General features: G+C 36.2%; 1 protein-coding gene across 8 annotated transcripts in view; it reads left to right on the top strand.

Annotated features, from left to right (window-relative positions):
• Nucleotides 1-13,378, top strand: part of dennd3b (DENN/MADD domain containing 3b) — a 37,689-nt gene that overhangs the window by 9,323 nt on the left and 14,988 nt on the right. For 5 of the 8 annotated variants that reach the window (XM_073926136.1, XM_009292467.5, XM_073926134.1 and 2 more), the window contains 11 exons: nt 901-1,012; nt 1,105-1,224; nt 1,702-1,920; nt 4,163-4,278; nt 4,390-4,545; nt 4,622-4,718; nt 4,813-4,916; nt 10,215-10,351; nt 10,460-10,984; nt 12,817-13,076; nt 13,161-13,328. In XM_073926136.1, coding sequence (XP_073782237.1) covers nt 901-1,012; nt 1,105-1,224; nt 1,702-1,920; nt 4,163-4,278; nt 4,390-4,545; nt 4,622-4,718; nt 4,813-4,916; nt 10,215-10,351; nt 10,460-10,984; nt 12,817-13,076; nt 13,161-13,328 — 2,014 coding nt within the window. Of the gene's footprint in view, nt 1-900; nt 1,013-1,104; nt 1,225-1,701; nt 1,921-4,162; nt 4,279-4,389; nt 4,546-4,621; nt 4,719-4,812; nt 4,917-8,550; nt 8,712-10,214; nt 10,352-10,459; nt 10,985-12,816; nt 13,077-13,160; nt 13,329-13,378 lie in introns of those variants that run through there. The other 3 variants (XM_073926138.1, XM_073926139.1, XM_073926137.1) reach the window with 1 other exon arrangement.

The raw sequence follows: 13,378 nt of genomic DNA, 5'->3' as shown, positions 1-13,378 counted from the left end.
CATGTGTATTTCAGGGTATACCACGTGTGTGTGAGAGAGAGAGAGAAAGAGAGAGTGTCAGGCTATGTCTTCACTAATCCTGATCATTTTGAAAGAACCGTTTTCATCTAAAAACGTTCCACATCCACAATATCGCCTCTTCTGAGAAAATGGTCATCCACACAAAAGTTACTGAAAACATTTCCTTCATGTACTGCACATGCGCACAGACATAAGACGCTTCTACCTTTGTCATATCCACCTTGCGTTTGTTTACTTTCCATTTTTTAAATGTCACGGCAAAATGTTGCATTTGTCATCTTTTTCCGCCATTGAACAATAGCTCCCATATAGTAAACATGCAATATGGAGCATGTACAAACTGACTTTAATCTTTAATAAAGCTATAAAAATCTACAGCATCCAAAACATCTGCTTTACAATGTCGTCCACCATGTAAGCTGTATTGGTCACCTGACTGAATTGCGTCATTGATTTCAAAATCATCCGTTTTCACAGTCCACATTGCAGCCGAAAAGTCGGAAAGTTGAAAAAAGTTTTCGTTTCCTAAAAACTCTCTTAGCTTGCCATGGAGAGAAAAATATGCAGCTCATGGCCACTGACATGAGTTGAGCTGCTGGAGAATCAGAGTAGAGCTCATTAATATGCACAACTTTTCAATTATATCATATTAGGGCCCATTCCTAGGATTTACCTAAGCCACATATCTTGTATGGAGATATCGGAGAACAATTTATTATAGTGTATCAATGTGTATGGCACCTTTAATAAATTACATTGCACTCAGTTTGGGGTGTGACCTCAAAGTAATGGCAAACATATTTGTCTCCACACATTGAATGGAAGTTGTAGAAAGTACAGCACCATTTCCTCAATTATTGTTTACTGTCCTATCCACAGCCTCTTACGTGAGCTCAAAATCTGCCAGATGACTGAGATGGAGGAGCGAGCGAAGGAGTTTTCTGCTAAACTATCTGTGGTCCCAGTTCCCCCTCCTGGTCAGCTGCATGTGGTGGGTTCAGAAGATCAGGAGGCTGATTAAAACTGTAAATCCAATTTTACCCAATTGCATGTAAAATACATTTAAGCAATTTTTCTTTTCAGATGTTCATCATGCAGCCTCTGATGATTGTCCTTCCATCAAGAGAGGATCAACATCATCCTGTGGTTGATTTGGACCTTCATCTTCCATTCCTCTGCTTCAAGTCCAAAGAAGTTCTGCAGGTCTCAAATATAAATGGAAAATCAATAATTGGGGGGTTTCTTGGACAAAAATCTGGAAATCAGTCAGTTAGAGAAGCAAAAATCTCTTTTACCCTATTGTTGACCTCATGTACAAAAATTGGGTCAAAAATCTTTCGCGACTATTTTAGCAGCAGAAAAAAAAAATTATGTTTTTTTTATCTTAAAGTTTGTTGAATTTTTCTAAAATGACCCCAACATCACGACTATTTATCTATTGTCATGAAAGATGTAAACATGTGAGGTAAAATGATTGTCTTACGGGTCAATTTTGACACGCTAACTATAAAATAATTTTTACACCTCTACAACTACTGGCACACACATGCACACTTCAACAAACAAACACAGCTGCTTTAACTTTTATGAATGCTAAGACCAAACACAGAGTTAGACCGAAAAAAAATGAATGTCTTAGTTTCAATCACATGGGAATAATGGTGCATCGTTCTTTTGCAGATCATAGCCTGTATTCTGACTGAGCAGCGTATGGTGTTCTTCTCATCGGACTGGGCCAAACTGACTCTGATTGCGGAGTGTTTTATGCTGTATATTTGGCCTTTGCGCTGGCAGCACCCGCTTGTGCCCATACTGTCCCAACACATGCTGGATTTTGTTATGGCACCAACTGCCTTCATCATGGGATGCCACATCAGCCACTATGAAGAGGTTGCTGAGGTAAAGCTTAAATTAAGTATTTATTTAGCCATATTAATTAATTAATTTTTTTTCTTGTGTTCAGGTGTTTAAAAAACTGAGGACCATAAATAATATAATATAATATAATATAATATAATATAATATAATATAATATAATATAATATAATATAATATAATATAATATAATATAATATAATATAACATAATATAATATAATATAATATAATATAATATTCATTTATTCATTTTCTTTTAGGCTTAGTCCCTTTATTTTTCTGGGGTCGCCACAGCGGAATAAACCGCCAACTTACCCAGCATAAAGTTTACGCAGCAGATGCCCTTTCAGCCGCAACCTATCACTTGGAAACCCATACACACTCATTCGCACACATACAGTACATACACTATGGACAATTTAGCCTACCCAATTCACCTGTGCCACATGTCTTTTGAACTGTGGGGGAAACCCACGCAAACAGGAAGAGCATGCAAACGAAAAAAAATGCCTTTTTGTTGTTAGGCGACAGCACATATAATATAATTTAATATAATATAATATAATATAATATAATATAATATAATATAATATAATATAATATAATATAATATAATATAATATAATATAATATAGGGCAGCACGGTGGCGCAGTGGGTACCACTATTGCCACACAGCAAAGAGATTGCTGGATAGAGCCCCGGCTGGGTCAGTTGGTGTTTCTGTGTGAAATTTGCATGTTCTCCCCGTGCCAGCATGGGTTTCCTCCGGTGCTCTGGCTTCCCCCACAGTGGTATAGGTTAATTAAATAAGCTAAATTGGCCGTAGTGTATGTGACTGGCTTGGTGTTTCCCAGTGTTGGGTTGCAGCTGGAGGGGTATCCGCTGCGTAAACCATGAGCTGGATAAGTTGGTGGTTTACTACGCTGTGGCGACTCCAGATTAATAAAGGGACTGAACCGAAAAGAAAATGAGTGAATGAATATTACAATATAAAACAGGGGTCTCAAACTCAATTTACCTGGGGGCTTCTGGAGACAGAGTCTGGGTGAGGCTGGGCCGCATCAAGTTTTTCACTATAAATGAATTATGTTATTAATTATAAATTCTTAACTTGTTTATTTTTAATCTTATTTTGTGTTAAAAAATAAAAATTAAAGAGATTTGTGAAAATTTAATTTTTTAACACAAAATAAAAAAATAAGCAAATAAAAATTCATAAGAAAATAAGTCAATCAGTAATAAATAGTTATAATAATTATTATTATTATTGTTGTTGTTGTTGTTGTTGTTGTTGTTGTTGTTATTATTATTATTATTATTATTATTATTATTATTATTATTATTATTATTATTATTATTATTATTATAAATAGATTTACTGTTATCCGCTGTGCTGTTGTTACAGGAAAAAGCAACACTGTATATTTTATATATATATATATATATATATATATATATATATATATATATATATATATATATATATATATATATATATATATATATATATATATATATATATATATGAATATAATATAGTTATGTGAAGGGACGCTGGACAATGGAGTTGAGGATCCAAATGCAAGGTTTATTGAACAGAGAACGGTCAGGCAGGCAACAGTCAATGCAGAGGCAAAAAGATATACACAGGAAATTCAGAGTCGTGGTCAGATATCAGGCGAGTGGTCAGAAGACTGGCAGCAGACAGGAATAAACAATAAAACAGGGCAAGAGTCTAAAACGCCAAGGCAAGGAAAACACGTCTTAATGTCCACAAACAGTATACCAAGACTCAGCGTGTGTTTGTGTGTGTTTGTGTGTGTGTGTGTGTGTGTGTGTGTGTGTGTGTGTGTGTGTGTGTGTGTGTGTGTGTGTGTGCGCGCTGTAAAAAATAGTCCTTGTAATCAGTTTGTGAGCAGCTCAAAGCCATGAGTGTGTGTAATCTACTGAATGAAGAACATGTGCGTGTGAGCGGTGCATGACTGAAACTTGTAATCCAAATACCAGCGGATTTTTAGTGCTTTAGCAATCTGCGTGTTTACCAGTGATCTGTCAGGATTAGATCGCTGGTGATTGTGACAAATATAATTCTTATGCAGATTCTTATTAGATATAGCCTATTAGCTATTGTCATAAATATCCTAATATATGTACTTGGCACACTGAGACAACATGTCGTATGCATTAAAGGAGGAATTTATATAATAGGATATAAAAGTGTATTAGTCTACTGTGATTAGTAAAACTATTGTTCATGTTTCAGGAAAATGATGATCTGATTCTGATCAATATTGATGAGGGAACAGTATCCTGCTCTAGCATTCTTGATTTTGACATCCCAGATGTTCCATATGCAGCTGCCCAATGTTTCAAAAGTCGGTGAGACACATCTAACCGTTACACTTTTTTTGTGTGTGTGACAAAGTTGCATTACACCATTGATGGTTTTGTATTTGTCACATTTTATGATTTTGGTGGATCTTTATGCAGAAGGAAAGGTCTTCGATTGCATTATGACCTGAATCTGTTAAATCAGAGCATATGTGGAGACCTTAATGAGCTGCGAAATCAGAGAAGATGTTGGCAACAGAGACTCAATAAGGAAATACAAAACATCAGCCTGGAGCTCCTCTTTAACATGTTTCGGTCAGTATAAGCCTGTGCAGAAATCTACTCATGACTTTTTAACAAACTAATTAAAATGTTTGTTTTTTTTTCTCAGAGATGTCAGCGATTACCTAAATTACGAACACAGAGTTTTCAATACTGATGAGTTCCTCAAGACCAGAGACCCAGAGGACCAGTCGTTTTATAAAAAAGTGATTTTCTGTGTTCTATTAAATAATACGTCTGGTCTTTGACTTTTAGAAATAGAACCAAACTGTGTAACTAATAGCATTTTCTTTACAACAGGTCTTGGAAACACCTATTTTCCACTCCTTTTTAAAAGAACGTTTGAACAGAAAAATGGATATGTTTGCCCAACTGGAGCTTAGTAATCTGACAGAAGAACAAAAGTAAGTTATGAATATAATATGTCTATGTATATGAATACCTTTTTTTGCTTTCGATAGGAGTTCCAGAGTTACATAATTGAGTACACCACATTTTAAAAATTAATATTTTTTTCCATTTCTCAGTCAATATAGGCAATGTGTTTTGATGTATTTAAACAAAACAGATTTATTAGACAGATATATTTATTAAAATAATATTTTAGTCACCAAACAAATTTAGAAATTGAAAAATAATACAATTAAATTCAATCAAAATATTGCAAAATAAATTACAACCTACAAAATTTCAATTAAATTTTTCTTTTTTTTTGGCTTCTCTTGATTTTTCTTATTTAAATTTTGTATTTAACATTTTTATATAAAATATAAATGTGGCTGTACTAGTTTTTGGACCTTTATCATAAGTTATTTTGTTAGATAAGCTCCAGATTTGGCTTTAGTACTGACTAATCTAATGTATATGCACAAATATAATACTGTATAGCTTCCTATTAAAAATATGAATTTAAAAGGTTTGTGAGGGGTGAACTTAAATATGCTGAGCACTGCATGCCTGTCTTTCTTTGTTGCATAAAATAACAAAAAGTGCTGTATTCAGATGTGTATATTAATTTTTAGACAACACAGTGCAAGTGTCTTAACTTCACATGAGTTAAAACAATGAGATGAAATCAATATGTGTTGATTTATTTTTATTTTTTTTTACCAGTTGCCTTTAAATAAGGATGATTTTATTAGGAATATGGATAATTGTGTGGGCGACACGGTGGCTTAGTGGTTTGCACTGTCACCTCAAAGCAAAAAGGTCTTTAGTTTGAGTCCCGGCTGGGTCAGTTCTCTGTGTGGAGTTTGGATGTTTACCTTGTGTTTGTGTGGGTTTCCTCCGGGTGCACCGGTTTGCCCAAATGTCCGAATGCATGTGGTATAGGTGAACTGAATAAAATAAACTGACCACAGTGTGTTCGTGTTCGTGTTCGTGTGTGTGTGTGTGTGTGTGTGTGTGTGTGTGAGAATGCGAGTGCATGGATGTTTCCCAGTACTGGGTTGCAGCTGGAGGGGCATCCACTATGTAAAACATATGCTGGATAAGTTGGCGGTTCATTCCATTGTGGTGAATTAATCAAATCATTTTACTCAAACCCATAAGCCATAACTAATAATTGCAGTAAATAAAAAATATGATTTTTAGATCATCTGTACACTTTTACTTGACATTTCTGGGTCAATTATTTAAAGAATGTTAAATTCCAGTTTATGAGAAATAACCTATTCAATGCTATTGACTTTCTGCAAAACTGTTCAAAAATGTAACATGATTGGGGACTTCAGTTATGAACAAACCATGAACAAAATTAAGTGTGATACAAGGGAGGGTTTATAAAATACATTAAACACAAACTTAAACTAATCGAACATACACATGCATGCAGTAAAGAGTTTTAAGAAATTACAGCATAAAATTACAGCATCATTACAGTATGTGCTGGTTTGATACTTGCATGGCTCACCTATTTGAAAGGCAGTTCTGATGCTGTTTGTTACAACTCCAGTTGATCTTTGTTAAAGTTAGTAGATGAAAAAGAACCATTTTGAGTCCTAGGATCTTTGATGAATGGAAAGATAAGGCTTGGCATGAGCTTAAGGTGTGTCTGGAGAAGACTGTTAATTCAGCATCTTCTCCTTTGTCTGGGTGCTAGAAGCGGGCATTATCTTGAGGGCAATCTCTGTTTAGAGGTCATGATGTCACAGCCTTAACCAATAAGTACGCCTGTCACGATATCTATTTTTTGTTGTACAATACTGTATATTGTACTAAAATATATTGCGATAAACAATATTAGTGTCATTTTAAGATCATTTTATGCCACTCATTGCAATGCCAGAATGACAAGATAATATCATCACAATGTAAGTACACTCTTCCTAAGAAAAAATAATATTTTATTCTTATGAATTTTACATTTAATTATTGTAATTTTAACAATTTGAATAATTAGGCATTGGAAGCGGAATGTGAAAACACATATACTAAATAAATATTGATTATGTTAACAAAAAAGTGCAAGGTAAAAAGTAACAGAGGCTGCAATATCTGCTACCAGATCTATTTTCAGTTGTCAGACACCCATATGAAAATACACTAAAATAATTTATAATAAATACTATAGTGTTTTTTTAACCATACTGACACCTCCTATAGAGATAAACATGTTGCACAACATGAATTCTTAGAATTCTAATTCTTAGAATACTAGAATTGCTCTTACGTATGGGCGATATACACTCAGCGGCCACTTTTTTAGGTACACCTAACTAGTATCGAGTAAGACCCACTTTTACCTTCAGAACTGCCTTAATGCTTCATGGCATGGATTCAACAAGGTACTGGAAATATTTCTGAGATTTTGGTCCATATTGACATATTAGCATCTCACATATTTGTTGGCTACACATGCATGATGTCAATCTCCCATTCCACCACATCCCCAAGGTGCTCTATTGGATTGAGATCTCTTGACTGTGGAGGCCATTTAAGTGCAATGATCTAAGTGCAGTGAACTTGTCATGTTCAAAGAAACAGTCTGATATGATTCTTTATGTCATGCCAAGTTATCCTGTTAGAAGTAGCCATCGGAAGATGGGTATACTGTGATCATTAAGGGATGGACATGGTCAGCAACAATACTCAGGTAGTCTGTGGCGTTGGTACTAATGGGCCCAAAGTGCACCAAGAAAAACATCCCCCACACCATTACACTACCAGCACCAGCCTGAACCGTTGATACAAGGCAGGATGGATCCATGCTTTCATGTTGTTGACGTCAAATTCTGACCCTCCATTTCTTCTATTGTCCAATTTTGCTGAGCCTGTGTGTATTTTAGTCTCAGTTTCCTGTTCCTACCTGACAGGAGTGGCACCCGGTGTGGTTTTTTGCTGCGCCCACAGAACTGCAGCTTACTGGATATTTTCTCTTTTCCAGACCATTCTCTGTAAACCCTAGAGATGGTTGTGCATGGAAAATCCCAGTCGATCAGCAATTTCTGAAATATTCCGACCAGCCCGTCTGGTACCAACAACCATGCCACTTTCAAAGTGACTTGAATCACCTTTTTCCCCGTGCTAATGTTGCTGCAAGGTGATTGGCTGATTAGAAATTTCCATTAATGAGCAGATGGTGTACCTAATAAAGTGGCCGGTTTGTTTATATTGCATCACCAAAAATAATTGAGGTCATATTAGAAAGCTAACTTTCCAAGAGAAAGTTTTATGACTGTCTTCAGCTTGCTGTTTTGTATTTGCCTCCAGATTGGATATTGATGAAGAAACTATTAAAGTTTCTTAAAATGCTAATATTTTGAACAAGTATAAACACAGAGATGTATAGTAACGAAGTAGAACTACTTCACTACTGTACTTAAGTACTAAAAGGCAGTATCTGTACTTTACTGTATTGTTTTTTTCTCCTACTTCCACTTTTACTTAAGTACATATTTTCCATGAGTTTAATACTTTTACTCCGATAGATTTTTTATGTGCTGCATCGTTACTCGTTACTAGGGGTGTCAAAATGATCGATATCAGTTCAGTAATAGATCATAACCGGTTATTACGTGATGACGCCATTTATCTCCTATGCGCGATGTCGCAATACTATGGCGGAGGACGGAGGCGCGAGGGTGAGGCGGCACAGCACACAAGCCGCTAATTCACTATTATGGAGAAATGTTGTAAAACTTCGCCTCTGCCTGTCTCTTTTTCACTTTGGACATTTGACCCGCTGGCCTGTTTGTAAGGTAACTTTTCCTCTCTTCTTGGCTGTTAAACCTGTGGATCCATCCAGACACGAGCGTGTCTGATGTGCAAGTTTTGTCCACTGTGTCTATTACCTGTGATAACCGCGTATTCTTCCCGCCATGGCTGAACAGCGCTTCATTTCTAAAGCCCTTTCTGTTGAGCAGGTGAAAAGTAACCAATCATAAGACCTCGCCTGTCAGCGCTCAAAAAGCAGGCGGGATAATATAGATATTAGTTTATTAGCTGTAAATGCTCATGCAGTCTTCTGTGCATGAGTTTTGTTTGATACATTCAGAAAGTGTGTTTTCTTTGAACAGGTCAAATTAAAGGTACAGTTCATATATCTGACTGCTGTATTAAAGAACAAAATTGTATTACAAAAAAACCCTTTAACTGTCACACCAAGACAAAAGCAATAGATTTTTTTTGATTGCATTTCTTCTAATGTCGCTAATTTAACACAATCAATGCATTTTTTTCTCAACACATACCATAATTTCTTAAATATCAGCCTCTACCAAATGGTTAAGATGTTGATTTATGGTAAAAGTACCAGAATTAATAAATATACTACAGAAAATATGAAGTGTAAGACAAATTTAATTAAAAACAATAAAGAAAAATTTAAACTAAATCATAGCCATAAGCCATAAAATATTTTAGATTTTCATTTAACACAGTAATATACACAGTTTCCTGTTTTTTTTTTTTTTTTTTTTTTTTTTTTAACAACAAAATCAAAATCAAGTGAATTAGTGCAACAGGATTTAGTTTGCTTGTTTAGTTTAGTTTCACGGGTGCTTCCAGAAGACAGAACTCCTGTTTATTGTGATATTAACCAATCAAACTTTAAAACTCCCAAAGTGTGAGTGTGTGTTTGTGTTTGTGTGTGTGTGTGTGTGTGTGTGTGTGTGTGTGTGTGTGTGTGTGTGTGTGTGTGTGTGTGAGTGAGAGTAAATAATGTGTGTAAGAGAGAAACTGTGTGATTGTACCTGTGTGTGCGTCTGTTTGTGTGTAAAAGAGTGTATTTATATGTGTTTGTGTGTGTGTGTGTGCCCATGTATATGTTTAACAACATCTGTATTACACAGATGTTATGAGGAGATGGTGAATTATGTGGACATTATTTAAAAAATGTAATCACACTAAATGTTTTTTTTTTTTTTTTCAGAAAGTAAAACTACACATAATTTCCCGTAAGGGTTGGATTTAGAGGTTGGATTTGGGGTTAGAGCAATCGAAAGTACAGTTTGTAGAGTATAAAACAATTGTAACCTATGTAATGTCCCCACAATTCACAAAATTGTGTGTGTGTGTGTGTGTGTGTGTGTGTGTGTGTGTGTGTGTGTGTGTATATATATATATATATATATATATATATATATATATATATATGTGTGTATGTATGTATGTACTGTATGTATGTATGTATGTATGTATATATATATATGTATATATGTAACATTTAAATGACTTTTTGTTGTTGTTATAAATTTGTTTAGATACAGGAATGCAGTGGATTCCTCTCGCAGACCCACTATACAAGAAATGAGAAGGAGTTCATCTAAGAATGGCCATCGCTCAAGTCTCTTTAACCAAGATGACAAACAGGTGTCTCCAACTAGCACTCCTGAAATGCGTAAGAGATCTACAGCACTCTAATGCATCGACAAAGCTCAGTATCGAAATGCAGATTGTCAATTCATTTATGTCACTGATCATTAATTCAAAACATTTGTCCCAAAAGCTCTTAATACTACAGCCTGGCCGGTCAAAATCTTCCAGCTTCCTTTTTTCCCTCGTCCCTTGAACCACCTCAACATTCTCCATTACATTGAAGATCTGATCCTCAAGCTCAACAAAGCCATATCAGCTGTCTCGCCTGATGATTCCTCCCTGCTAGCCAGATATTTCTACCTGCGTGGCCTCATCAACATGCAAAACTCAAAGCGATTGGATGCTCTCAGCGACTTCCAGAACCTCTACAAAACAGACATTGGGGTTTTCCCCAGAGAGCTGGTGAAGACACTTGTTCATTCTCTTCAAAAAGAGGAGAGAGTCCAGGTCGAGGAGAGATGTGAGCTCAGACGCCTTATCTGTCAGGTGAAGAGCAAAGAGAAAAGAGAGCAGATGGAGTGCGACAATCATGTGAAAAAGTTCCAGCTTCCCAAAGCCCCCATGCAGCTGGAGGAGTTTGTAAAGTGCATTCAGGAGTCTGGCATTGTGCGGGATGTGGCCACCATTCAGAGACTGTTTGAAGCTCTTAATGCTGGTAAGTTTACTGCTTGTTCATGTATTTAATTAAATTTCCTTGCTCCGTTAAACATCTTTTGGTAAATATTTAAAAAAGAACAAAAATTCAATAAGGGGCTAATAATTCTGACTTCAACTGTATATAAAATAAGAAGAGTACATTTTGTTTTAATGTCGACTTTAAAAATGAGGATAAAAGAAGCACTTCAAAACACTAGAAAGCAGCAATATATAGATTTCAGTTATAAAATATAGAAGTGAGGTAAGCATTTTTTTTTTTAATTGAGTCCTTCAGCATTCAAGTGTTAGTAAGAAAGTGTCTGGTACAAATACACTATGTGGCAAAAGTCTTGTAATCAATCCCAGTTGTCAGAGCATCAAATAATTACCTGCATTCCAGTCATCACAAATAGTGATGATGGATTGGAACCTGCGTAGACCCAGGATTCTCGCAGAAATCAGTAGAAAAGTTTGGTGAAGGAAAAATCATGGTTTGAGGTTACATTCAGTTTCAGGCCGTGTGAAAGATCTGCAGAGTGGATGGCAACATCAACAGCCTGAGGTATCAAACCATTTGTGCTGCCTATTACATTATAAACCTCAGAAAAGGGCAAATTCTTCAGCATGATTGTGCTCCTCATACTTTAACCTCCACATCAAAGTTCCTGAAGGAAAAGAATGTCAAGGCCAGCCCATTCACCAGATATGAACATTTATTGAGCATGTCTGGGATAAGATAGAGGAGGATGCATTAAAGATGAATCCAAAAAATCTTGATGAACTCTGGGATTCATGCATGAACGCTTTCTTTGCCATTCCAGATGACTTTATTAATAAGTTAATTGAGTCATTGCAGAGATGTATGAATGCAGTCGTCCAAGCTCATAGGAGTCATACACAATATTTATTATTTTTTCACTGCACCATGGCTTTATATATACTGTACTGTACTGACTTTTGCAAAGTCATTCCATACTGTCCTAATTAAATTAGTTCAGAAATAAATAAAAAATCAAGGCAAGATCTTATTTTATTTTGGTAAAATAAGTGTAATTTAGGGTGACGCGCAGTGAAGAGCATGTTCGCCTCACAGCAAGAAGGTCACTGGTTCGAGTCTCTGCTGGGTCAGTTGGAATTTCTGTGTGGAGTTTGCATGTTATCCCCATGTTCACGTGGGTTTCCTCCAGGGGCTCTGGTTTCCCTCACAAGTCCAAAGACATGGTATAGGTGAATTGGGTATGCTAAAAAAAATTTACATTGTATGGATGTTTCCATTTCCCAGTGATGGGTTGCGGCTGGAGGGGCATCTTCTGTGTAAAAACATGTGCTGGATAAGCTGGCGGTTCATTCCGCTGTAGTTCCCACAGATTAATAAAGGGACTAAGCTGAAAATGAATGAATGAATGAATGAATGTATAAGTGTAATATAGAGGCCTCTGCTTTTCATATAAGCCACCTCTGATACCAAATGATCAACTAGAAGTCAAGTTATTATTTTTTGTTCCTAAAACTTGGATAGGTGTCAAGACTTTCGTCAGGTAGTGTAGATAGGAAGAGTAAAGAGTATGTTTCCGACAGCTGGTTTGTCCAGGTTGGGGTTTGTGGTTCTTGGCTTCTCGCGGGCAAAAGTGCAGAACGGGGGAGTGGGGGTGATTGGGGGGCCTCTAATAGTAACTTTGGGGGCCCCAAAATGGTGTGGGCCCTTAGAATCATCCTAACTCATTTTTAGTGTGTGTGTATTGCATTGTGTTGTTTCAACTCATTTTAAATAAGTAGCTTAAACAAGCAGCAAAGGTAATTTCTTTCAATGTACTGTGTTTTATAATCAAGATTTTTCTTTGGCTTTTGTAGGTGGTCAGAAGCAGATTGTTCCAGAGCTATTCAGGATGTTTTACAAATTCTGGAAGGAGACTGAGGCAGAAGCCCAGGACGTTCTTTTGCCTGCTGAGGTCCTGGAGCGCCTGGACAGTAATGAGTGTGTCTACAAGCTGTCCAGGTCTGTGAAGACCAGTTATGGTGTTGGGAAAATAGCAATGACTCAGAAAAGGATTTTTCTGCTGACCACAGGAAGTCCTGGATATGTGGACATCACAAAGTTTAGAGACATTGAGGTTTGTTCATTTTTATGTCTATAGTATACTGTTTAAACTGAGAGGTTTACGCTTGTGGTAACGGTATGAATCCTTTGAATAAAGGAAGTGAAGATCTCTGCCCCTGTACGAATTTTAAGAAATTCATCATTAAAGATCAAGAACAGCCTGAGGGATGAGATATTCGAGGCTAATTTAAAATCTGAGTGTGAACTGTGGAATCTCATGGTCAAGGAGATGTGGGCTGGCAGAATGATGGCAGACAACAATAAGGTAAAGTTAGCTTGTATTGTGATTTTTTTCTTTTTCTTTCTTTCTTACAA

Source organism: Danio rerio, chromosome 16 (assembly GCF_049306965.1).
Source record: "Danio rerio strain Tuebingen ecotype United States chromosome 16, GRCz12tu, whole genome shotgun sequence".
NCBI lineage: Eukaryota > Metazoa > Chordata > Actinopteri > Cypriniformes > Danionidae > Danio > Danio rerio.
The sequence above is the reverse complement of the archived record's forward strand: the minus strand, read 5'-3'. Positions and strand labels throughout refer to the sequence as shown.